General features: G+C 39.8%; 1 protein-coding gene across 1 annotated transcript in view; it reads left to right on the top strand.

Annotated features, from left to right (window-relative positions):
• Positions 1-24,455, top strand: part of TNFAIP8 (TNF alpha induced protein 8) — an 86,425-nt gene continuing 61,970 nt past the window's right edge. The window contains exon 1 of the mRNA XM_054033007.1: positions 1-107. Within this exon, the coding sequence (XP_053888982.1) occupies position 107 (1 nt within the window). The 5' untranslated portion in view covers positions 1-106. The remainder of the gene's footprint in view (positions 108-24,455) is intronic.

Genomic DNA, 24,455 nt, shown 5'->3' with positions numbered 1-24,455 from the left:
AGCTACAGATCCCAGCCGGGACTCGACTCGCCGCACGCGCTGCACAGGGAGCTGCCGCCTCCGCGGGGTTCGGTGCCGCTGCGCCCTGCCCCCTGCCCCCGCACACAGTAAGTGGTGCGCCCGGCCGGCCTGGGTACCGGCTGCTCCATTAACGCCGCCAGTGCCGGGAGGAGGCTGCGGGGACAGGGCACTGGCTGCTCCAGCCTCCCTGTCTGGGCTGGGCGAGTCACCGCGTCCCTCTGCCCCTTCCTCTGCAGTGCCGAGGGGTTCGCAGCCTTGCCCCGCGGCCGGGCGTGTGCGGGACACGCGGCGAGCTGCCCCGGCGGCGCTGGCTCTGCCCGCATAGATCCGTGTGTGTATTCAGAGCAGCCCGACCCGGCATACAGCCGCTCTCCGGGTGATTTCGCCTTTTCTGTCGTGCCTGGGTTGGGTCCTTTGCTCGTTTGTCTAAAATATAGTGAAGAGTCTTGGGGCAGTTTATTGCACACGCTGTGCACAGTTCCCTCCCCAGGAAATTGAACTGTTTTAACTTGGTAGGCATCTGATTATTTGCAGATAAGCAAACGCAGCAGTCAAGTCTTGCTCTTCTAGATCTTGCTTCAGTAACCTAGATAATCATGCGAGTCAGTCTGTTAAAGTCAGTGGGGCCCTACAACCTGTGGCTTCTTTTCCTTCCTCTGCGGGGATCGCTTGGGAGTCTGTCCCCCTCTATTTGTTGGTTCTTCATCATGCTGGTTACTGTACACCGAATTGACTGTCACTGGAATTAGCTCAGACTTTAGAATCATGTGAAGGGAGAAATTAGGGTCTGAGGGAGAAACCCCCTTAAAGACCAAATATTGTAGTAACCAGCCAACTTGGCATAAAAATTATGCACAGGATGTAAGAGCTAAACATGCATGTATGTTTCCCATATTTGAACATAAATGTGCTTTGAGGGAAAACAGTTTTTCAAACAAGTTGCCCCACTAATTGCTAGCAACAGGTGGCAGAATATGTATGTAGAATGATTTAAAGTTACTAACAGAGAAGAACTCTGAAAAGAGAGCTAATTTCATGCCCAGTATGAACTGGACTAACATTAGAGTTATCCATGTGTCCCTGGGGAGCAATGATGGTTCAAAATAAATTGTTGCCATTATTTTTTTAGCTGATTTCTAGTCTGACATGTTTATACCTGGAAACACTTGGCTGTTTTCTTAACTATAAAAATATTTCCTTACTGAGGTGCCAACATGAAGTAAATAAGTGGTGGTATTGTTTAGGCTCTGAAAATTTTCACTTGTAGCAACTTTGGTGGAATTAGAAAAATCTAGAGCAAAATACAATTACCAGTTGTGGTGTTCAGCATATACAAGTTGTGGGTATTTTAATTGTTTTAAAGCTATAAAATCTTGCTTATTGAAGTTTATAAAAACTGTTTAAAGCTTACTTTAAATTTAATCGTTTTAGCTTGGGAGGATTTTTTATTTATTTATTTTTTAATTATTTATTATTATTGTTTCGGGATAAAACTTTAAATGTTATAAATAAATTTGCAATGAAAAGTAATTAAATTGCCTACCTTTTTCCTCCCCTCTAAAGAAAAAAACATTGTTTTGTCTGGCAAAAGAACACCTAATACACCGATTAACATATGTAACTTGCTTTTTTCATAGATTTTTAAGGCCAGAAGGGACCATTCTGATTAGGTTGACTCCTGCTTCCCCCCCCCCCCCCCGAAAAAAACAAACAAACCTATATCCAGCCCATAACTTCTCCTTGAGTTATCATGTATCTGTCTTTGAAAGTAACACTACCTGGGAGATGAGGTAGAAACAGCTATATATAAAATATATAGAGTATAATTGACTTACTGTGAGTTAAAAAGAGCACTTTGGAATTCAGTGCAAGGAGCTTTTTCTATTTGGAAACTTAGACCTTTATCTAGACAGTTGCTAAAGGCATTTGCATGATCAGATTTTTCACTGTGAAAGTTTACATAAATTCCAACAGCCTGTGTGTATATGATGGAAATTATATACAAGCATACAAATAGTCAAAAAAAAAACAAACAAAAAAAACAAAAAAAAACCCTATGTGGTATTTCAGTCTGTATAAAAATGTTGCTTTACCTAATGTTGCATGACATTCTGCAATACTATACTTAACAGCCTACAGAAACTGCATACAAATTGTTTGCTCAGTGGAAAAAAAAAAAAACCTGACTCGTCTGGTATATAGAAAGAAAAATGTCCATTAGCTGGCTGTTGTGTTCATTGGTTGGATTAACTATTAAAGGATCATTTATCTGTTGTCAGCTTTAAATAGGAAATTCCATTTGAAAGACAGTCAAAAGCATAGTGGAGTGCTTACAACTGTTAGAATGGGGGACTAGCTTTTTAGCCTCTAGAGATCTAGACTGAAATCCTGTTTAGGTTTTATGTGAAAAGAACTTTTGTGGTCTCAACCTAATCCCTTGTGGACATCACCAAAACAGCATGACTGACACTATCTGTTCATGAGGCCCAAGGCACTAGTAGCAAGGGTGTTGCAGGTCAGGTTGAAGTGCATTTCCATGTTAGAAAACTTTCACTAAGCCTACTTGTTTTATGCCTGGGTCTATCCCCTGCTGCTCTTCCCTTACTCTCACAAGCATTAAATCCACCAATGTTTTAGAAAATAAAACATTTTTGATATTTACCATTGTTCGTAGTTTTAACTTTTTTTTATATTATGCATTCTTGTGAAGAACTTTAACTATTTGTGGTTTAAGTTTCATGTTGATATATTTAACTCTTCCAGTAATTAAGGAAGGGCTCATTAAATCATATGATGCTAGAGAGACAATATAGTTTTGAGTCACTATGGTTTCAAGTCAGGTGGGACACAGTCTAGTCCTCAGAGCATGGCCTTGAAGTATCTTGTTGCCAGGTGTTATGAAAAATGACACTACCAAATGTTGCAGATTTCAAAATTTAACTGTTTATCTTTTAAACAACAAGCTAACACAACATCATGCATGTTACGCGTACTGAGTACTTTTTTGTGTTTAAAACAATATTTAAAAGTTGTATTGAAGATGAGAAAAACATTCTTGAGATTGTTAACAGGTCAAATGTGTTGCTGGAAAATTGTTCATGCATGTTTAGTTGTAACTCTCCCGTGGAGCCTCCCTCCTCTGTCAAAGTAAGAGGGCCTAAACGGGAGTTGGAGATAAGATCCAAAGAAGCCAGAAAAGGTATTGGCTGTAATATTGGGAGGGAGGGGGATCAGAATTTGTATTTGGAGGAGGAGGTAAGCTCAGAGGATTTGGGAGGTTTGTGAGGGTGAATAAATTGTCCATGCTGGAGCATTTTTTTTTTTTTCAACTCTGAAGTCAAATTTCATGTGAAACTCTGTTCTAGTAAAACTTATCACAGAGATCTAAGCAGAAGCACATACTGCTCAGATTTCAAACAGAAGCCACCTATGGTTTGCACAGATGACAGAAGGCTACACACTCCCCTTCTGTAGTTGACATCAGCTGACTAAACTTGAGCCATAGTGAACATAGTAAGTAAATGTGTCAGTTAGGGGAAAGTTCTTCTTAAGTTTGTACTGCTACACAGTGGGAAATAGTTCTTGTTTCAAATGACCAATGGTTAGAAATTTTTCAGGGTAGCAGCCGTGTTAGTCTGTATCCTCAAAAAGAACAGGAGTACTTGTGGCACCTTAGAGACTAACAAATTTATTAGAGCATAAGCTTTCGTGAGCTACAGCCCACTTCTTCGGATGCATATAGAGTGAAACATATTGAGGAGAAATATATACACTGATACAGAGAGCATGAACAGGTGGGAGTTGTCTTACCAACTCTGAGAGGCCAATTAAGTAAGAGGAAAAAAACTTTTGAAGTGATAATCAAGGTAGCTCTACAGACAGTTTGATAAGAAGCAAGTGTGAGAATACTTACAAGGGGAGATAGATTCAATGTTTGTAATGGCTCAGCCATTCCCAGTCCTTATTTAATCCTGAGTTGATTGTGTCTAGTTTGCATATCAATTCCAGCTGGTTAGAAATGTTAACTTTGTCCAGTGTGTTATCTCAATCTATTAAATTATGTGCCAATCTGAGTGCAGTAAAATGCCAAGGTGCAGAGGCAGGCTTCCTGCCTGTCCTAGCACCGCAGACCGCGCTACGCCCTGGAAGTGCACCCTGGAAGCTGTGCCCAGGGCTGGCTCCTAGGCGGAGGTGCACAAGCAGCTGTATGCAACTCTCACCCTCAGGCACTGCCCCCCCCCCCCCAGCTCCCATTAGTCAATCTGGCCAATGGGCGTGCGCAGCCGGTGCTTGGGGAGGGGGCAGCCTGCAGAGCCCCATGGCCCCTCTGCTTAGAAGCTGGACCTGCTGCTGGCCACTTCCGGGGCACAGCGCAGTGTCGAAAAAGGTAGGCATTAGCCTGCCTTAGCTGGGCAGCACTGCCGACAGGACTTTTAACGTCCCAGTCAGCGGTGTTGACCAGAGAAAAGTGGCCCAGTGCCTGACATGCTGCGACCCAGTACTGGGTCGCAACCCACGGTTTGAAAAACACTGTCTTAAACCATCCCCCATGGTCCATTTGTTTACAAATTTTTTTAGAGCTTCATATATTAGTTAGAACTAAAGGGGAATTTCTAGATACATACTTGGCCAAAAAAAATAAACTATCTAAAGTTTGGCTTTTTATTCATATTTGGACACCTAAATAATTAGTGTTATTTTATTTTTTTATTATTTTTTTTTTTTTTTGCAAGTGTAGATGGACTTCTTTTGCCAATTGTCAAAAAGGCCAATTGTCAACATGCCTAAGGAAGTTGTTAAACCTGTATATATTGCATTCAGGATAAACAAAATTAAGTACCGTGGGTTCGATGAGTAATAAAGAATGAAAAGAGTTCACACCATAATCTGCGTTGGTTTTAGAATGGAAACCAACAAAAGAGCTTTAAAAAATAAACTTTTTTATATAAACTTCAGTTGTTAGTGAAATTGACGTTAATTTTGTCATTTTAAGTTCCAATATTAATTTCCCAGACGAAAACTATAGGAGCATAGAGTTGGAAGGGACCTCGAGAGGTAATCTAGTCCACTCTCTTGCACTCAAGGCAGGGCTAAGTATTATCTAGACCATCCCTGACAGGTGTTTCGGGATTTTTAAGAGTAGTTTGGACAATGATGGAGATTCCACAACCTCCCTAAGCAATTTATTCCAGTGCTTAATCACTCTGACAATTAGGAAGTTTTTCCTAATCTCCAATCTAAACCGCCCTTCCTGCAATTTAAGCCCATTGATTCTTGTCCTGTCCTGAGAAGTTAAGAAGAACAATTTTTCTCCCTCCTCCTTATAACAACTTTTTATGTACTTGAAAACCGTTGTGTCCCCTCTCAGTCTTCTCTTCTCCAGACTAAACGAACCCAATTTTTTCCATCTTCTCTCATAGGTCATGTTTTCTAGACCTTTAATCATTTTTGTTGCTCTTCTCTGGACTTTCTCCAATTTGTCCACATCTTTCCTGAAATGTGGCACCCATAACTGGACAAAATATTTTCAGTTGAGGTCTGATCAGTGTGGAGTAGAGCAGAAAAATTACTTCTCGTGTCTTGCTTACCATACTCCTCCTAATACATCCCAGAATGATGTTTGCCTTTTTTGCAACAGCGTTACACTGTTGACTCATGTTTAGCTTGTGATCCGCTATGACTCCCAGATCCCTTTCCGCCGTGCTCCTACCTAGGCAGTCATTTCCCATTTTGTATGTGTGCAACTGATTTGTTCCTTCCTAAGTGGAGTACTTTGCATTTGTCCTTATTGAATTTCATCCTATTTACTTCAGACCATTTCTCCAGTTTGTCCAGACCATTTTGAATTTTAATCCTGCCCTCCAAAGCACTTGCAACCCCTCCCAGCTTGGTATTGTCTGCAAACTTTATAAGTACACTCTCTATGCCTTTATCTAAATCACTGATGAAGATATTGAACCCAAAACTGATCCCTTTGGGACCCCACTTGTTATGCCCTTCCAGCATGACTGTGAACCACTGATAATGACTCTCTGGGAACGATTTTCCAACCAGTTAGGCACCCACTTTATATGTTAAATTGGAGTTTAGATTTATGATTATGGATCAGTAATTTAGGCAAAATACATTACAGGGATGTTGCCATTATCCCCAGACCACTTGTTTTCTTCAGGATATTCAGTTAAGATCAAATTTAAAAGAAATGCTGACATGCTAAGGTATGGAAAATGCACAATTAAGGCACCCAACCAACCTTCACTCTATCCTATAGTGACACCATACTGTAAGTATATGTGCCTTCCTCATAATGTTTGTGGTGCCTGATTAGATTAAATTGATTTTTAAGGACACCAATTTTTTTTCATTTTTCTTTTCCTTTCTTGAGTCACCTTATCTCTGAATTTCCTGAAGAAAATGTCTAGTTTTGGGATAATTGCAACTTTATTAATTTCAGAGAGGACATTCGGTATTTTTCATAAATTTAAAGCTGAGCTGAACCTTAACTATGGAACTCTAAGCAAACCCTTGCATAATTAGTGACAGTTCTCAAAACTCAGTATTGTTTTTGATGGTACTGCAGAACTTGTGTAAACTTTGCCAGCTAGTCCTTGCCTAAGTGCGTTTATATAAATCAGTGGATCTGGATGCAAATAACTGTATAACTGTCCTTCTGCAGGATGTTACGCAATGAGCATCCTGTGTTAGCTACAGATTAGAATTATCTGTACACAATGTATTTAAAAAGACATGCTGATGTGGAAAGCGCCATCAATAGTTTGATTTCTTTAGAATTTAACTGCTTGACAGGAGTGTGTTTATGGGGAAACCACATTACTACTCTGACAAATAGGGGGCCGCACAAGGTAAGAGATATGAACAAGCTTGGAAAAACTCCTAGAATAAGATACATAAATCGCAAATTAGGCAACCCAAAACAAAGTTATAAGATGTGGTTTGATGTGAAATTCATGAATAGAAAGTTTTGTTGCAGCAATCAATGATTCAAAAGCCAAATCAACTTTAATCATTTTTAAAGTTTTCAGCTTGTTACATATTTTTTTAATATTATTTATACAAAATAGATCATTGCTGATAAGCAGCCATATTGCCTTTGTGGTAAACTATAGAAGTTTTGACATTTTACAAATGTGGTGGTACAATGGATTATTCCCCTTGCCTTCTTCCTCTGGGTTAAAATTCTAGTTTAGTTACAAGTGAAAAATGAGTTTGGCGTCAGTCTGGTTTGCTGCCTCCAGTTTGTTCAAATCACAAAAGCATAGGAAAAAAATGTTGCCTGGTCAAGGAGAAGTTTAGACAGGCCACTGCACGTCATTTAAATGTACTATGCAGTGTTGATCCCAGGATATTAGAGAGACAAGGTGGGTGAGGTAATATCTTTTATTGGACAACTTCTGTTGGTGAGCGAGACAAGCTTATGAGCTTACACAGAGTTCTTCAATTATGTAGGGAAGCTATACTCCCTATGTTTAGCTGAGACAGTATTTCATTTGTCTCTAGCTTTACTAAGCACTAATCTCACTCGTAAACTTCATTAATGTTAGCTGTATTACTATAAGATTGGACTATGCATTTACACTCTATGCAGAACGTACTTACATAATTTATGCATTTGTAACATTTTCTAAAAGCTTAAAAAAAAGAAAAGAAGCAAGTATACATTTAAACTCCAAGGTGATGAGAAAAAACAACCAATGGCAGGGAAACAAAGGTAAGGATAACACTCAACATCTGATTCAGTTAGCACCTGAGGTGCTATCTCTCGAATGAGGCGTTAAACCAAGGTCCCTTCTGCTGTACTTTGGTGGCTATCCAGGTGCTTAAATTTAGGCTATGATCACAGCATCATGGCCAGTATTTCTTCAACTAAGTAAAACAGGCCCTAGATTCAAGGGGGAGCATGCACGCTGATGGGTATATAAAACTAAATTGTATATATGTTATATATAATTATTAAAAAGTAAATGGTGTGTTCTAAGGATAACACTTCACAGTTCAGTGTGAAGATGGTTTGGGTTTTTTCTGTCTATAAACTTAAGAAACTAAATTGTTCTTGTTAAAAAGAAGTGTCAGATGCAAATGGATCCTACAGTAAATCTCAGTTGAGAATTTTTGTTACCTGGTTGCTAGATGAGATATTGGTAATACATTAAATATTAATTGAAAATTTGGTTTTGAGTGGGTAATTTCAGCCTGGAAAGCATAGAGGGTATGTGTATTCCCTTCCCAGTACATATGCATCACTCCCAGTAGTCTTTAATGAGCACTAAATTCTCATTAACTGAGAGACTATCGCTTAGTGTATAAACTCAACTCTTTGGCTATGTGACTGTCCTACGTACCCAGTTTAAAATCTCAAGCCTGTACCTAAAATTGTTAGTTTGTTTTAAAAAAAAGGTTGACATCTTCTGAATGTTGGTTAAGAAGTTCAACTTACATTGTTAAGTCAACAAAGCTTCAAAATTCAGATAACTCATGAATGCCTGAATGTACATGGATAACATCTGGTCATGTTCATGTTGTTTTGGATGTGTGATAAAGTTCACAATCTTTCCCCTTTTGGTAAGGTATTCATTAGACAAGTATTCAGAAAAAGATAAAAATACATTTGTGATGTTGTACAAAAAGTACACAGGCATGGTAGCCTCTAATGACTTTTAAAATCCAGCCTTGATTGAGAGTGACGGTTGTTAAGTCTGACGGTGGTTTGATTACATGTGAGATGAGCTGGGCTCAGTCCAGATCTTGTGCAAAACCATCCTTATGTTTAGTACTAATAACCACCCTCACGGGTCTAGCAGTCCTAAAGTTCAGTATTGTGTGTGCTGATTACTTCATTTTGCATGACTGTCAAACCAGCACCTTTCACAAGCACTCAACTATGACTATTATATTTTTTTAATACAGATTGACTAGCAGCTTGGCACAATACATTGAAGGAGTAGGAAATAGACTATATCAATCCTTGGTGCCTTTCAATTTAGGGAAAGAGTAGTCAGTACATTTCTGCAGAGTATTGGAATGTTCACTCTGTCACTCGCAGTTTCTCTAATTTTGTTTTATTGTAGTTCAACATTACTGTTTATATAGCAAGATCCCTGTGAAATGTTAGGTTCAATATTAGTCCAGAAAATCCTGCATTCTGATTAGTCAAAAAACTCTCATACCTCATTTTAAATATTTTCTGCTAAAAAGGTCAAGACTAATAGAGATCTTGATGCTTCATGATACACTATGGTAGAAAAAAGAACAAAGACTTACTAATAGCTGAACCGCATAAAAGATACCCCCAAAAACCCTTACTTCAACTGAAAAGAAAAATTTGAAGAGAGATGACTAGACACTGAAATAGTATCTGCTCCTGTGTTTGACATGATGGTCATGGCATGGCTTTCAACACCAATCTTATTGCTTCCATTATCACTTGAACTTGTTTTTAAGGGAAAAGAATCCAGCAGTAACTCACTTAGTTTTTGCTAAAGTGTGACAACTGCATGAGAAGCACAACTAAATGCTGTGCTCATTCTAAGGAAGTGGTCTTGAATGAGAGGTTCAGGAAACGGAAGAGCAAACTGAACTGCTGATAAACTTTGCATGCTAAAATTTAAGTGGTTTTTGTTAAGGTATTGGGTTTTTTAAAACTGTCGTTGAAAATTTTTAGTACCCAACTTAGATACCATCATTTAGCATCTTCATCTGATATTTGCCGTTGGAGATTCACATTGTGATTTTGTTAAAATATTTGTATAGGACACTTCCTAGGTGGTATTTGTACTCCAAACAATAGCCATATTAAGAAATAGTTTTAGGTCAAACATATCTTGTGTGGGCTCTTTCTTCACTTGCTGAACAGAAAAAAAGTCTTAACAGTGGGCCAGATTATCCTCGCTCAGCCACTGCTGTGAGTGCTTCCTACAGAAAGGAGCAGAGTATGTTCGAGTAAAAGGTGCTAATACATAGGAAAAGACTCATATTCAGGAAGGGCATTTAAACATGCTTAATTTTAAATGTGTTTAAGTCTCACTGAAATTTAAAGCTATGGAGGTGAATCTAGGAGAGCAATCTTCTCAAAGAGCTTTAATTACAGATGAGTAACTTTCAGATAGAAACCCCCCAAAAATGTATAGTTAGAGTTGTACTAAAGTGGTGTTTGAGTAGTGGAATGTATAAATGATTCAGAAAGAAAATAATTTGCTAGAGAAAAAATTGTTCAAAACATGGAAATAACAACCTTGCTCTAAAATGTGCTGGTGGGGCTTCAACAAACAAAATATTGCCATAATTCAGTGATAAAGATAAGGCGTATATAGTCACCCTGATTCTCAGTGGGAATTAAATTTTCCTTAGTTAGTGTTTATTTGAAGTAAATCACATTGGATCGCAAGTTCTTGTTACAAAATGCAGTGTGTCAACCACTTCCAATTTGATGGATAATATTAAATAACCTAAAATATATTGGAGAAATTGCTTAACCATTATATTTACCACCAGGAATGCTTTCATGTGAAAGTAAAATTTAATGATGGGCTGAAAGCGAAACCTGGGAGATGGTAGCCTGAATAAGGTACATGGTAAACAGCATGAGTGAAAGTTTGTATTGAGTTAGTATTGAAGTGCTTGGGTCATTAAATGTCTTACTGATAAAACATTACTTCTGTCTTTCGTTAAATCTAAAACCTGGTGTGCACTTAAAAAAGCTGTCATTCAGGAGTGTGAAAAATCCACACCTTTGAGCTAAGTAGTTAAATTGACCAACCCCTCCACCCCCTACATCTCTTGGGGAGGTGGATTATCTATGCTGATGGGAGACCCTCACCCATCAATAAGGCTATGTTTTAGTCACAGGTATTTTTAGTAAAAGTCATGGATAGGTGATGGGCAATCAACAAAAAGTCATGGCCCTGTGACCTGTCCATGACTTTTACTAAAAATACCTGTGACTAAATCTTACCTGCTGGGAGGGGGATGCTCCTGAGGACTGCTGTTTTGGGGGGGGGAAGAGAGGAGCGCGGGGCCCCGCTGCCGCTGCTGCTGGGGGGGTGAGGGGGAGGGAGGAGAAGCAGCCCCAGGGACCAGCTGCCTGGGACTGCCAGAGCAGCGAATGGTGTGGCTGGCCCTGGGGTTTCCCCAGCTGCTGGGATGGCCCTGGGGTTAGCTGTACCTGCTGCTGCAAAATTCACAGAGGTCACAGAAAGTCACAGAAGCCAGGACCTCCGTGAGTGATTCTCAGCCTTACCCATCAGGATAGGTAATGTCTACTACACTGCAGCAGCAGCACAGCTGCAGTACTTCAAAGAGTAGGCAGGCCCTTGCAGGGAGCCAGGTTTTGTTCTTGTTAAGTCCAGACAGTTCCAAGTTAGGACCAAGTTGAACTCTAGTGACTTCGAGATAAAACTGAATTTTTACACTACTACAGTATTTTAGTAGTTGGCTGTTTGGGATCAAAAACAGAACATTCTACCTTGAAATGTGTTTAGAAAATAACAACCTTATTATTGGAGAGTAAACACTACAATGTTGGGTTTGTAACTTCTTCACTCACTGTTGCTGTTCAGATTTCAAAATGTGCTATGCGAATCAGTCAGCAGCTAGTGTTATCTGTAAATGTCTCCTACATAACACACAATTGGGGCCTTATTCCTGTCAGCCATAATCAATTGTAAAATGTTCCTAAAATATGAGTCAACTTTTATTACAGTGCTTAAAATGAGTAGCTGCCACTTGATTTATAGAAAATTGTCCAAGCTTATTTATACGTACATAGTTTTTCACATTGTCGACTAAAATGAATTTTTAGATCTGCGTCATGGCTCCTGTAAAAAACATCACCGTTTGATGTAAACATACCTTTATTAAGGGCTCTGTCCAATAAGTTGGAGTCAGTTGATGTGGTTTATACCAGTCTTGGATATACTTTGCCTCACTACCCACTTACCCTTGGTGAAACATCTGTAGATCTCAGAATATGCATCTCTACTCACTTCAGCTGGTTTCATAGAAACAAAAGTTGATGTAAAAGAGGTTACCTGTGACAAGCTCTGACTCTACTGCTGAATACGCTGGCTGGCTATGTAGGGGATATCTCCAAACTTACAAGCAACATGTAAGGGCTTGACCAATTTTTACTGAATAGAATCCTTATATCTGTGCCAGTTTGGAATATTGGGAAATGGCTGCATGTCTTTAATTTACTTCCAGAATTTTTCAGTAACCAACCATGTTTCTCATGGAGTAACATTTAGCTGTGATATGTATATGTGTGAGGTGTATCTGTCTGTTCTCTTGTTTTTCTTTTTTTGCATGAAAATAACGTTTTCGAAACAAAGGGAGAAAATTTAGTTCACTTTTTCCACATCTTTGGAATATCAGATTTTCCTCCATCTAGAGATGCTTTAGATAAGCATGAAGATTATAATTATATTGAAATAAAATTGTTTTGGTCAGCCATAGTAGAGTTAATATACTGTTACTGACTCATAACTGTACACTTTTGAGTCAAATTTCTGTTCTTTAGCTAAGGTGTCTGATTTCCATAAGGATTACAGTTACTGAGAAATTACCTTAGTCTGGAAGTCCTTGAATTCTGATTGGCTACCACTCTCAAGTATTCCATCTATGTCCCCATAAGAAACATGGCTACCTCAACTTCAAAACTTCTCCCTCCCCACCTTGTCAATCCACTCAGTTGTATTAAATAAATTTTAGTTAAGAAAGTAATTAATCTTTATGTGGATGAGTGGGTGGGAAGGAAACAACTAAGCTTTCCTAAATGGGCAAGAAGGCACATGGAGGAATTTAAGTACTCTGGGGTTAAGTAGGAAAGGAAGATGAGATGTTTTGGAGACCACGATTGTGTTCAGACAGGAAGTTCTGAGAGCAGCAACCAGTCAGCATGCGCTTCATTTTTACAGGATCTCATGTGCCATTAGTATCTACAATTATTAAGTATTATTCTGCATCATACCATCACATTCCTAGATTAACAGTTATGCTACAGCTTAACAAGATTTTTTAAAATAGATCCCACTTAGCATTTACTTATTTAAAATGTGTGTTTAACTAGTCAGATAATGTCTAATGTAGATCTCCTGTCTTATTTTAGTAAAGTCCATTTGTGTGGAGGGTTGGTTATTTATGAAAGTCTCCAACCTGGAGACTTTCATAAATAACCAACCCTCCACACAAATGGACTTTACTAAAATAAGACAGGAGATCTACATTACACACTTCACCTCTCTACAAAGGAAAAAGGACCGTAAGCTGTCTAAAATCCTACCTGCCACATGGGGCCACAACAGGGTACCCCTAACTCACCCAGCAATATTGTCAATTTATCCAGCTACACACTCAACCCAGCAGAAGAGTCTGTCCTATCTCGGGGACTCTCCTTTTGCCCCAGCACCCCCACGAACATGATACAGTTCTGTGGTGATCTAGAAGCCTACTTTCGCCGCCTCCGACTCAAAGAATACTTTCAAGATAACACTGAACAGCGCACTGATACACAGATACCCTCCCACCAACAACACAGGAAGAAGAACTCCACATGGACTCCTCCTGAGGGTCGAAATGACAGTCTGGACCTATACATAGAATGCTTCCGCCGACGTGCACAGGCAGAAATTGTGGAAAAACAACATCGCTTGCCTCATAACCTAAGTCGTGCAGAACGCAATGCCATCCACAGCCTCAGAAACCACCCTGACATTATCATCAAAGAGGCTGATAAAGGAGGTGCTGTTGTCGTCATGAACAGGTCTGACTACCAGAAGGAGGCTGCCAGACAACTCTCCAATACCAAATTCTACAGGCCACTTTCCTCAGATCCCACTGAGGAATACACTAAGAAACTGCACCATCTGCTCAGGACACTCCCTACACCAACACAGGAACAAATCACCATACCCTTAGAATAACCCCGGTCGGGGCTCTATCTACTACCCAAGATCCACAAACCTGGAAATCCTGGATGCCCCATCATCTCGGGCATTGGCACTCTCACTGAAGGACTGTCTGGATATGTGGACTCCCTACTCAGACCCTACGCCACCAGCACTCCCAGCTATCCCTGTGACACCACAGATTTCCTGAGAAAACGACAATGCATTGGTGACCTCCCAGAAAACACCATCCTAGCCACCATGGATGTAGAGGCTCTCTACACAAACATCCCTCATATAGATGGAATACAAGCTGTCAGGAACAGTATCCCTGATGATGACACAGCACAACTTGTTGCTGAGCTCTGTGACTTTTTATCCTCACGCACAATTATTTCAAATTTGGTGACAATATATATCTCCAGACCAGTGGCACCGCTATGGGTACCCACATGGCCCCACAATATGCCAACATTTTTATGGCTGACCTGGAACAACGCTTCCTCAGCTCTCGTCCACTCATGCCCCTTCTCTACCTACGCTATATTGATGACATCTTCATCATCTGGACCCATGGGAAGGAGACCCTGGAAGAATTCCACCATGATTTCAACAGCTTCCACCCCACCATCAACCTCAGCCTGGACCAATCTACATGGGAGGTTCACTTCCTAGACACCACCGTACAAATAAGCGATGGCCACATTAACACCACCCTATACCGAAAACCCACCGACCGCTATGCCTACCTTCATGCCTCCAGCTTCCACCCCGGTCACACCACACGATCCATTGTCTACAGCCAAGCACTGAGGTACAATCGCATCTGCTCCAACCCCTCAGACAGAGACCAACACCTACAAGATCTTCACCAAGCATTCTCAAAACTACGATACCCACACAAGGAAATAAAGAAACAAATCAACAGAGCCAGACGTGTACCCAGAAGCCTCCTGCTACAAGGCAGGCCCAGAAGAGAAACCAACAGAACTGCACTGGCCATCACCTACAGTCCTCAGCTTAAACCTCTCCAATGCATCATCAGTGATCTACAACCCATCCTGGACAATGATCCCTCACTCTCACAGACCTTGGGAGGCAGGCCAGTCCTCGCCCACAGACAACCTGCCAACCTTAAGCATATTCTCACCAGCAACCACGCACCGCACCATAACAACTCTAACTCAGGAACCAACCCATGCAACAAACCTCGATGCCAACTCTGCCCACATATCTACACCAGCAACACCATCACAGGACCTAACCAGATCAGCTACATCATCACCGGCTCATTCACCTGCACATCCACCAATGTTATATATGCCATCATATGCCAGCAATGCCCCTCTGCTATGTACAGTGGCCAAACTGGACAGTCACTACGCAAGAGGATAAATGGACACAAGTCAGATATCGGGAATGGAAATATACAAAAACCTGTAGGAGAACACTTCAGCCTCCCTGGCCACACAATAGCAGATGTAAAGGTAGCCATCTTACAGCAAAAAAACTTCAGGACCAGACTCCAAAGAGAAACTGCTGAGCTCCAGTTCATTTGCAAATTTGACACCATCAGATCAGGATTAAACAAAGACTGTGAATGGCTATCCAACTACAGAAGCAGTTTCTCCTCCCTTGGCGTTCACACCTCAACTGCTAGCAGAGCACCTCACCCTCCCTGATTGAACTAACCTCGTTATCTCCACACTGATTTATACCTGCCTCTGGAGATTTTCATTACTTGCATCTGAAGAAGTGAGGTTCTTACCCACGAAAGCTTATGCTCCCAATACTTCTGTTAGTCTCAAAGGTGCCACAGGACCCTCTGTTGCTTTTTACAGATTCAGACTAACACGGCTACCCCTCTGATACTAGTCAGATACAGTTATCCATGCTTACTCATTTAAGACAGAGACACAGCTCACTTGTATCAGCTAATGTAGAACAATGTATTTAAAGGTCTTTTTTGAGTATTTGACCAGCATTGGTGGAGAGTCAACTTATGAGACCTATAAAACTGCAACAGAAGGGTCAATAACTATATTTCTTGTGGCTACATATATGAGGGAAGTGGAGTGTCAAAATCTCCAGCCTTGACTCATTCACTCAAGCACATATGGTTACACCTACATGATTAAAACTGAGCCTGTGTTCCCAGTGAATGAAGGTTGTCATTACAACAGACTTTGAATGTTAATTTTAAGATGGCTAATAAAGGAGAGGGAAATACATTTTAGAGAAATTTAAATACTGCATGAGCAATTCAACAATTACTTATTTCCTTCTGATTACTTGTCCAAAAGTATTATAGAAGTCCAAAGCTCAAAATATATTTGCAACAGTGTACCACCTTCATTTTAGCTTTGTTTGCATTAGAAGTGTTTCCCAGTTGCATTATTAAAAATCTTTTTAGGAGCTTTCCTAGGTTAGATCACAGAACTGTAATTCAGGGTTCTGTCCCATAAGTAGGGCCTTACCAAGTTCACAGCCATGAAAAATACGTCATGGACTATGAAATCTGGTCTCTGCCTGTGAAATCTGGATTTTTGTGTGCTTTTAACTTATAATATACAGATTTCATGACGGAGACCAGCATTTCTCAAATTGGGGGTTCTGATCCAAAAGGGAGTTATGGAGGGCTGCAAGGTTATTTTAGGGGTGTCACAGTATTGCCACCCTTACTTCCGTGCTGCTTTCAGAGCTGGGTGGCCGGAGAGTGGTAGCTGTTGGCTGGCACCCAGCTCTGAAGGCAGCAGTGCAGAGAGGTTTAACTGGTGTCAGTCTAAAGTGTTGTTCTTTTCCACTGACAAGGATTAACTACAATCAGATAGCAGTGTTAAAAACATCAGTCTCGCTACACTGAATAGAATACACAGAGAATCCAAACAACCTTGACTCTGCCCTGCAATAACACTATGCAATAGCCATATTATTATTTTTAGTGTTTTGTGGCTCTAGGTTAGATTAAACTGATTTTTAGAGACACATGAGATTCTCCCCCTCCCCTCCACTGTGTCACTATGAGCCGCGATAAAACTGTTTTGGTGCCCAAACTCTACATTACCATACCTTTAATGTGTTTGGATTTCTTTTAAATTTAAAATCTTTACTCTGAATTTCCCAAGGAAAATGATTGGTTTTGGAATAATTGCAACATCTCTGTAATTGTGTTTTACTTTATATTATTGATGTTTACTGTCCACCTCACTTCACCTTAATACAGTTTTGGCTGGGAGTTTTTTTTTATTACAGCTTTAATATATGAACAGTAAATGAGATGCAAAGAGAATATTATGATATTTCTAATAATTTGAAGGTCTGAAATATCAATCTTATTTTTTTTCCAGCTTTTTATGGCCGACGTTCGGTGCTGTACGCTGTATGCTTTATGCACCAGTAGCACAAAGCAGCCAGAACAAACTGGTCAGTTAAGCTGCTTTTATAGCTACTTTACATTGTGAAAAAAATGCAAAGCAGTTAGATTATATCCCCCCAATTTCCCTTCTACATCTTGCCCTTCAGATTCTCCCTGCTGCTTGCAACTTCTCCAGCAGGAGTTCTGACAACAGATTTTTCGTGGCCTCAGAGTACAGCCATCAACTCTTGCTGATAGCTGCTCTGACAATTTTTCCTAAAATACTTAATTAACTTTAGGAAGAACAAATAAAATATGAACACATACATGTTCAAATCATTGTAATTTATTTTATGTTGGGGTCTTTTGCAGACTCAATAATAAAAATAATGTACAGTTTTCTATTCTTTTCTGGATCTAAACAGAACAGAAACACAAATAAGGTGCTTTGCATGTTCTTGTCTTTTTTTGCTTGTTTTGCATTTTGGTTGCTTTTTAAAGATTTGCTAGCTAGTAAGTCTGCTGCTGTGAAAAGTGATATTTACAAATACCACTTTTCACAGTAGACTTACTCAGCCCCAGCAAGCCGGGGGAAAAATTAAGCCCTGGATGGAGAGGTGAATAGGGAGGTAGTGGGGGCCAGAGCGATGGGGGGTGAGGAGTGGGGGGGAACCCAGGTCTGGCGCCCGCCACTACACATGCACACACCAGTTTCCTTCTTCCCCTCCCCTTTACCTCCACGTACACACCTAGTCATACGTCAAAGTATCAGATTAATGTGAATCACAGAATCAGAAAAGATGGAAAAGTCCTGCTAGGTCATCCAGTCAGATTCTCTGACAGTGCAGGATTGTTCTTGTAGTCTTTTGTGTGTCCAGAGATGGGTTGTCATGTCCAGAGATGATTTGCTTGGATTAATGTTGAGTAATTTTATAGCTCTTACTGAAGGGAAGCCATTCCTAATAATTAGCCTAAATTTACCAATTAACCAAGCTGTACATTACATATTTAATTCCTGATTTTGAAAACACTTTGGCACATGAAATTATTTGAAATCAGTAGTCACTTTTGAAAATCTTTGCCTTAATCATTTTAAGAACTCTTTTCAAGAAGAGAAAACTGTTAAGAACCCAAATAAATTTTACTATCTAAAGGAGGCATCATAGCCTAGTGCGGGGGGTGGGGGGGAGGTCTCAACCTTTTTCTTGCTGAGGCCCCCCTCAACATGCTATAAAGACACTCAGGCTCAGCAGCGGGGTGGGGGGACCCTTGGATATATAACTTGCATATATAAAAAAGCTACTTCTTGGTAATGTTCATAATCCATGGACTCTAATGTAGCACATATACAATTTGACAAAAGTAACTATTTATTAGTACAGTTTGCCCCATTGCCTTTGAAAGTGAAATTTTCAGATCTACTGTGGAGTAAATGGTATTTGATATGTATGGTAGAGGAAAAGGATATCTCCAAACTATGACTCAAATATAGCACTTAGTAGTCTGACTAGGAATCTGTGCGTTGAGTGTCTCTAGGATGGTCACCATCCTCATCAGAATACAGTAATTAAATGTATGTGAGAGGCCAGAATACCACTTTCAGCCCACATATGAACTAGGTTCTTCTCCCCTCCCCCCCCCCCCCCCCCCCCCAAAAAAAAAATTTCTGTACAGCAGAGTTTGGTGGATATACTATTTCTAGTGAAAAAGATAAATCTGTCACTGGCATTTGTGGTATATTTAAAAAAAAAAAAAAAAAAAAGTAATTGTCCTTTTTTATTTAGACTTGTGACCACACAGAGGCGTACAAAAAATATGTGCTTCTTTAACAATTACTTAATAGATGAATCCAGTAAACCGATACTTGAAAAATCGCAGGATAAAAAGCAAATGGTAGCAAGAGAAAACCATAGATATCTTCATTTTTTTTTTTCAAAAATAGATGAATGATAACAGGTTTATTAATAAATATTTTTTTAAAGTAAAAATGGATACGAACTCAGTTCAGAGAGGATGTACCTAGTCTCCAAGCTCACTTTTTTCCTTAGGTTTTGAAATTGAGTGAAAGGGTCATAAAATATTTTTCAAAGTGGGTTTGTTTGTAAATGATACAAGCTTTCTTGGTCTCTGGATTCTGACGGTATCACACCAGTTTAAACTGACATCTGTACAGCTAAGAGGATATTTTACTTTTTTCAAGTGGCTACTTCATTTGCAGAAAGTTAGTACATGTAGGTTGTACACTGTTTTGTCTGAGCACCCATGCAAACTCTCTCTTTCTCCCTGCATAGAAGATGAAGAGTGCTATTTAATTGAATGATTGAAAATAGTTAACTTTCACTTAAGTTTCCAAAGTTTATTGCTTAATTACAGTTCTGTGCTATTTTGGCAGGGCTGCATCAAACGTTAATTTATGTAATTGGTGGAACTTGGTTTCCTTGCAAAAAAAGCATGTATAAAAAATAAGGGTTATCTGCAATTGCATTTCTAGAAGAAATATTAACATTGTTGGGATTACTTTAGTTGTCCCAAGGCTAGAGGTATCTAAAAAGAACATTAGGATGCATGTTAAAAGTAAGAAAAACAGACTAGAATTTATATGCATCTATTCTATTTCTCCCTGGAAAGCCTTTTGTGATAATTTTCATGAAAGGTGCTATCTTAAAAACAAATTGGATAAAATCTGTTTCTTTTTTAAACTCTGAATTATAATTGTTTTTATTTATCTTGCATTCTTCCTAATTGTTTGTTTTCTTGAGTAATAAAACTAGTGTTGCAGTGCTGGTGTGGAAAAGTGAAAGATGAGCCTGTTTTATCTGACCAAATGTGGTTTTATTTATGTTCAAGGGTGGGAGAAGGTGTGTAAATTTTAGAAGCAAATTTTCAATTATTGGAATGTCTAATTTGTCTTAATCTAGTATTGGCAACTGTCTAGGCATTAACATCGGATTCCTCTCTTATTCTTCATAGTAGGCTTTTTCCTCGTAATAACTAAGAGCTTTCCGAAAAAGAGGAAACTGTCACAACACTGACATCCTCCTTGCCTCTACCCGCAAATAAATAAAACACAAAAACATCCACCCAAAAAACAGGCAAGCTTTAAAACAACAAAAACCACAACAACAAAAGACTTGAGTCAAACAAAGAATTAACTCCACCTTTTCAAAAATCTTGAAAAGGGAGAAAAGCCAGAGACTCCATGAAGTCCACTTGCTACTGTCTTGTGAGAGGGGGCAATGTTTTGTTTTTCCTGTAGATAGATCAATGCAATGTTGCCTCATCATGGAGGAAATAAAGTTTGTGAGTGACTTGTATTTCAGCTCCTTGTGCTCCTGGATGCTAGGCATATAACAGGGGTAATACACAATAATTGGTTTTCCAAGGAACAGGGTGAGTAGGTGTGTGAGTGAGAGGATGGAGGAGAGAGAACAGTCCTGTTCTTCCTGGCTCCAGTACAGGCTGGGATGGGCATAGCAGAAATGGCTACAGAGCAAAAGAAACTTGGAGTTGTGGGTGTGGCAATGGGGTAAATAACCTCCATGGTTAAAGGGTTAGAAACTGTCTGTCTTCACTAGAAACACTGCAACTACATTGCTGTAATGCTTCAACATAGACAATCAGAACAGTGATGGGAGGGGGGGGGTCTCCCATCCCTGTAGTTAATCTGCATTGCCGAGGGGCGGTAGCTAGGTCAACAGAAGAATTTCTCCATCAGTCTAGCACTGTCTACATTGGGGGTTGGCTCAGCTTAATTGCATTGCTCAGGTGTGTAGATTTTTCACACTGCTGAGCAAAGTAGCTTGGTTGACCTAACATTTTAGTGTAGACCTGACTTCAAATATGAAAAGTTGCAATCTGTAACTTTAGACACTATGAATGGGGTACTGTATGCAGGTATAGAACTGATTTTGTTCTATCTCAATAGAAATGCACAGATTTTATAGTAAAAATGGTAGATACACTTCAATATTTGCAAATGGATATCTGTTGGATTACCAACAGAAGGACTTTTTATATAAGCAAACATGCACATATGTAACTCTGTTTAAATGCAAAATTATTTATTATAGAACATGCTTATCATTTCTGTGTTTAGTGAATACTAATATAACAGAGTCCCTTGGTAGCAAAAGTGTGATGACTTATTGCTGCCTGATCTTGGCAAGTAAAATCATAAGAAACGACCGGGATTTTATGCTAGTGACTCTTTGTGTGTGCACAAGCACAGAGTTGAAATATTTTTTTTTCAAGGCCTTGTAGAACATAAAGCTCAAGACTCAAGGCTTGTTAAGGAGCACAAGAGTTAGGAAACTTTTATTCAGCAAATCAATAATCTTGGCTGCACATTTTTTCAATATTTTTAAAATCTGTAATATCTGCCTGTCCACTGGCAGCTTGAGAGGGAGGTTGATTACTAGTTTTCATTTGTATGGTAAAGTCTTCTAATTTGGCGAGGAAGCTCGTGTTAGCTGCTTTCTGAGCTGCTCCTTCCTAGGAACCTCCTGATTTTGGACCCCAGTTCAAGAAAGCACTTAAGCATGTGTCCAACTTTCAATGGGATTTAAGCACATGAAATACTTTGTTGAATCAGGGTCAGAGAGAGTGGAGGAGATACTCTAGGCTGCATTGCTGTCATCTGTCACACTAGATGGTATCTCAATGGTTAAAAGTCCTCCAGGCCTCTAATCAAAGAGCTATCCTGAAGGGCTAATGCTAGAGATGTATTCATAGAATCATTTAAGACTTTAATGGTCAGAAGGGACCATTATGATCGTCTAGTCTGAGCTTCTGCACCATGCAGGCCACAGAATCTCACCCACCCACTCCTGTATCAAACCCTTAACCTATATCTGAGCTACTGAAGTCCTCAAATCATGTTTTAAAGATTTCAAGGTGCAGAGAATCCTCCAGCAAGTGATCCGTGCCCCACACCGCAGAGGAAGGTGAAAAACCCCCAGGGTCTCTGCCAGTCTGCCCTGGAGGAAAATTCCTTCCCGACCCCAAATATGGCGATCAGCTAAACCCTGAGCTTGTGGGCAAGACTCACCAGACAGACACCCAGGAAAGAATTCTCTGTAGTAACTCACATCCCATCACCGGCCATTGGGCATATTTACCGTTAACAGTAAAAGATCAATTAATTGCCAAAATTAGGCTATCCCATCATACCATCCCCTCCATAAACTTATCAAGCTTAGTCTTGAAGCCATATATGTCTTTTGCCCCCACTGCTCTCCTTGGAAGGCTGTTCCAGAACTTCATTCCTCTGATGGTTAGAAACCTTCGTCTAATTTCAAGTCTAAACTTCCTGATGGCCAGTTTATATCAATTTCTTCTTGTGCCAACACTGGCCTTTATCTTAACTAATTCCTCTCCCTCCCTGGTATTTATCCCTCTGATATATTTATAGAGAGCAATCATATCTCCCCTCAGCCTTCTTTTGGTTAGGCTAAACAAGCCAAGCTCTTTGAGTCTCCTTTCATATGACAGGTTTTCCATTCCTCGGATCATCCTGGTAGCCCTTCTCTGTACCTGTTCCAGTTTGAATTCATTTGTCTGAAACATGGGAGACCAGAACACAGTATTCCAGATGAGGTCTCACCAGTGCCTTGTATAACGGTATTAACACCATCTTATCTCTACTGGAAATACCTCGCCTGATGCATCCCAAGACGCATTAGCTTTTTTCGCGGCCATATCACATTGGCGGCTCATAGTCATCCTGTGATCAACCAATACTCCGAGGTCCTTCTCCTCCTCTGTTACTTCCAACTGATGCGTCCCCAGCTTATAACAAAAATTCTTGTTATTAATCCCTAAATACATGTCCTTGCACTTTTCACTATTAAATTTCATCCTGTTATAGAACAAAGTCCAACAACTTATCCGTGGCCTTTGGAGCTATGACTAAAGCACCATAGTGTGGTACTTTAGCCATTTCCCCCTCGCCACAGGGCCCTGTGACCTGCAATCAGAGCAGAGTCAGGGTCCCCTCAGCCAGGGAGCAAGGCAACCAACTAGAGCCAGCAGCTCAAACAGAGCATACCTTTTTACTGATCACAAGAAGCAGTGAGATCCCCCTCCCAGTCTGGGGCAAGCAGCAGCCAGTACCAGTTTAGGAGAAGGAGCAACCAGGGTCAGTGTCTCAAGGAGCTGCCAGATTTACTTGGACATAAATGCGGGGAAATGCCGGAGATACCTAAGAGCATAACAATTCCTGTATTCCTAAAACTTGTTCCATGCTGCACCCTTTGCAGTTTTTTTTATGTTCTAGTAATTCAGGACATCAACTTGTGTATGTTCATAAGGTCATGGATATTCATTGAATGTGTAAGTTATGGTACTTTGTTTACATGAAATCTGATTCCCCATCCATTTACTAAATATTATGCCAAAACAAATATTCCAAAAATGAGAAACTGCAGAAACATGTCATCTGTTTGATTCAGTTGGTGTTTCATCATCTGCATATCATTCCAGTTTGGCATAAGAAACCTCTGGAAGTTGCTCTCTAGACTGAGATTTTTATCTACTGAAACAGACATTGCTAATTGTGATAAAATAAATACTTAATAGAGAGGAATGCAGGGAATCTCCCTTCTCCTCCTCCCTTCACTCCCACCCTATTTCCCATGATATTTCTTAATACATTCTCTAAGAAATCATTCAGTTGATAGAATTCTGGTGGAAAAAAATCTCCAAATTCTAGGAGCAGGCAAAGAACAATTTAAAAAAAAATGAATGCAAGTTTTCTCCTCCAAAACTGGACCCGTCAGTCATTTTATAGTTAGTTATTCTTTAATTCCCATGCACTCAACTCTTCCTTCTGAGGACTCATTAGATTAAAACAATGGAAGCTGCTATGCATGAAGATTTTGAATTGGCTTCCTATCAATTAGGCTATTTGGCTTTTCTGTCGTTTTGCTCATTAGTTTGTACTACAGTATTATAGAGGAGACTTCAGAAATGTAATTCAATGCCAACACATTCTAAACAACCAAGAAATTACATCTTTCACTAGTTCAGATTTTTCTAAAAGTTATTGATGCATCTCAAGATTCTGTTAAATTTTTGCTAATTGCATGACTTAAACTGTTTCTAGAATAGCTGTCTAGCTAAGATCTTGGACTGCTGACCTTCCTTCTAAACTACACTATTTTGCTTGCCCGTATAAGGGTAAA

The sequence above is a fragment of the Malaclemys terrapin genome, chromosome 6 (assembly GCF_027887155.1).
Source record: "Malaclemys terrapin pileata isolate rMalTer1 chromosome 6, rMalTer1.hap1, whole genome shotgun sequence".
NCBI classification, from domain to species: domain Eukaryota; kingdom Metazoa; phylum Chordata; order Testudines; family Emydidae; genus Malaclemys; species Malaclemys terrapin.
The sequence above is the reverse complement of the archived record's forward strand: the minus strand, read 5'-3'. Positions and strand labels throughout refer to the sequence as shown.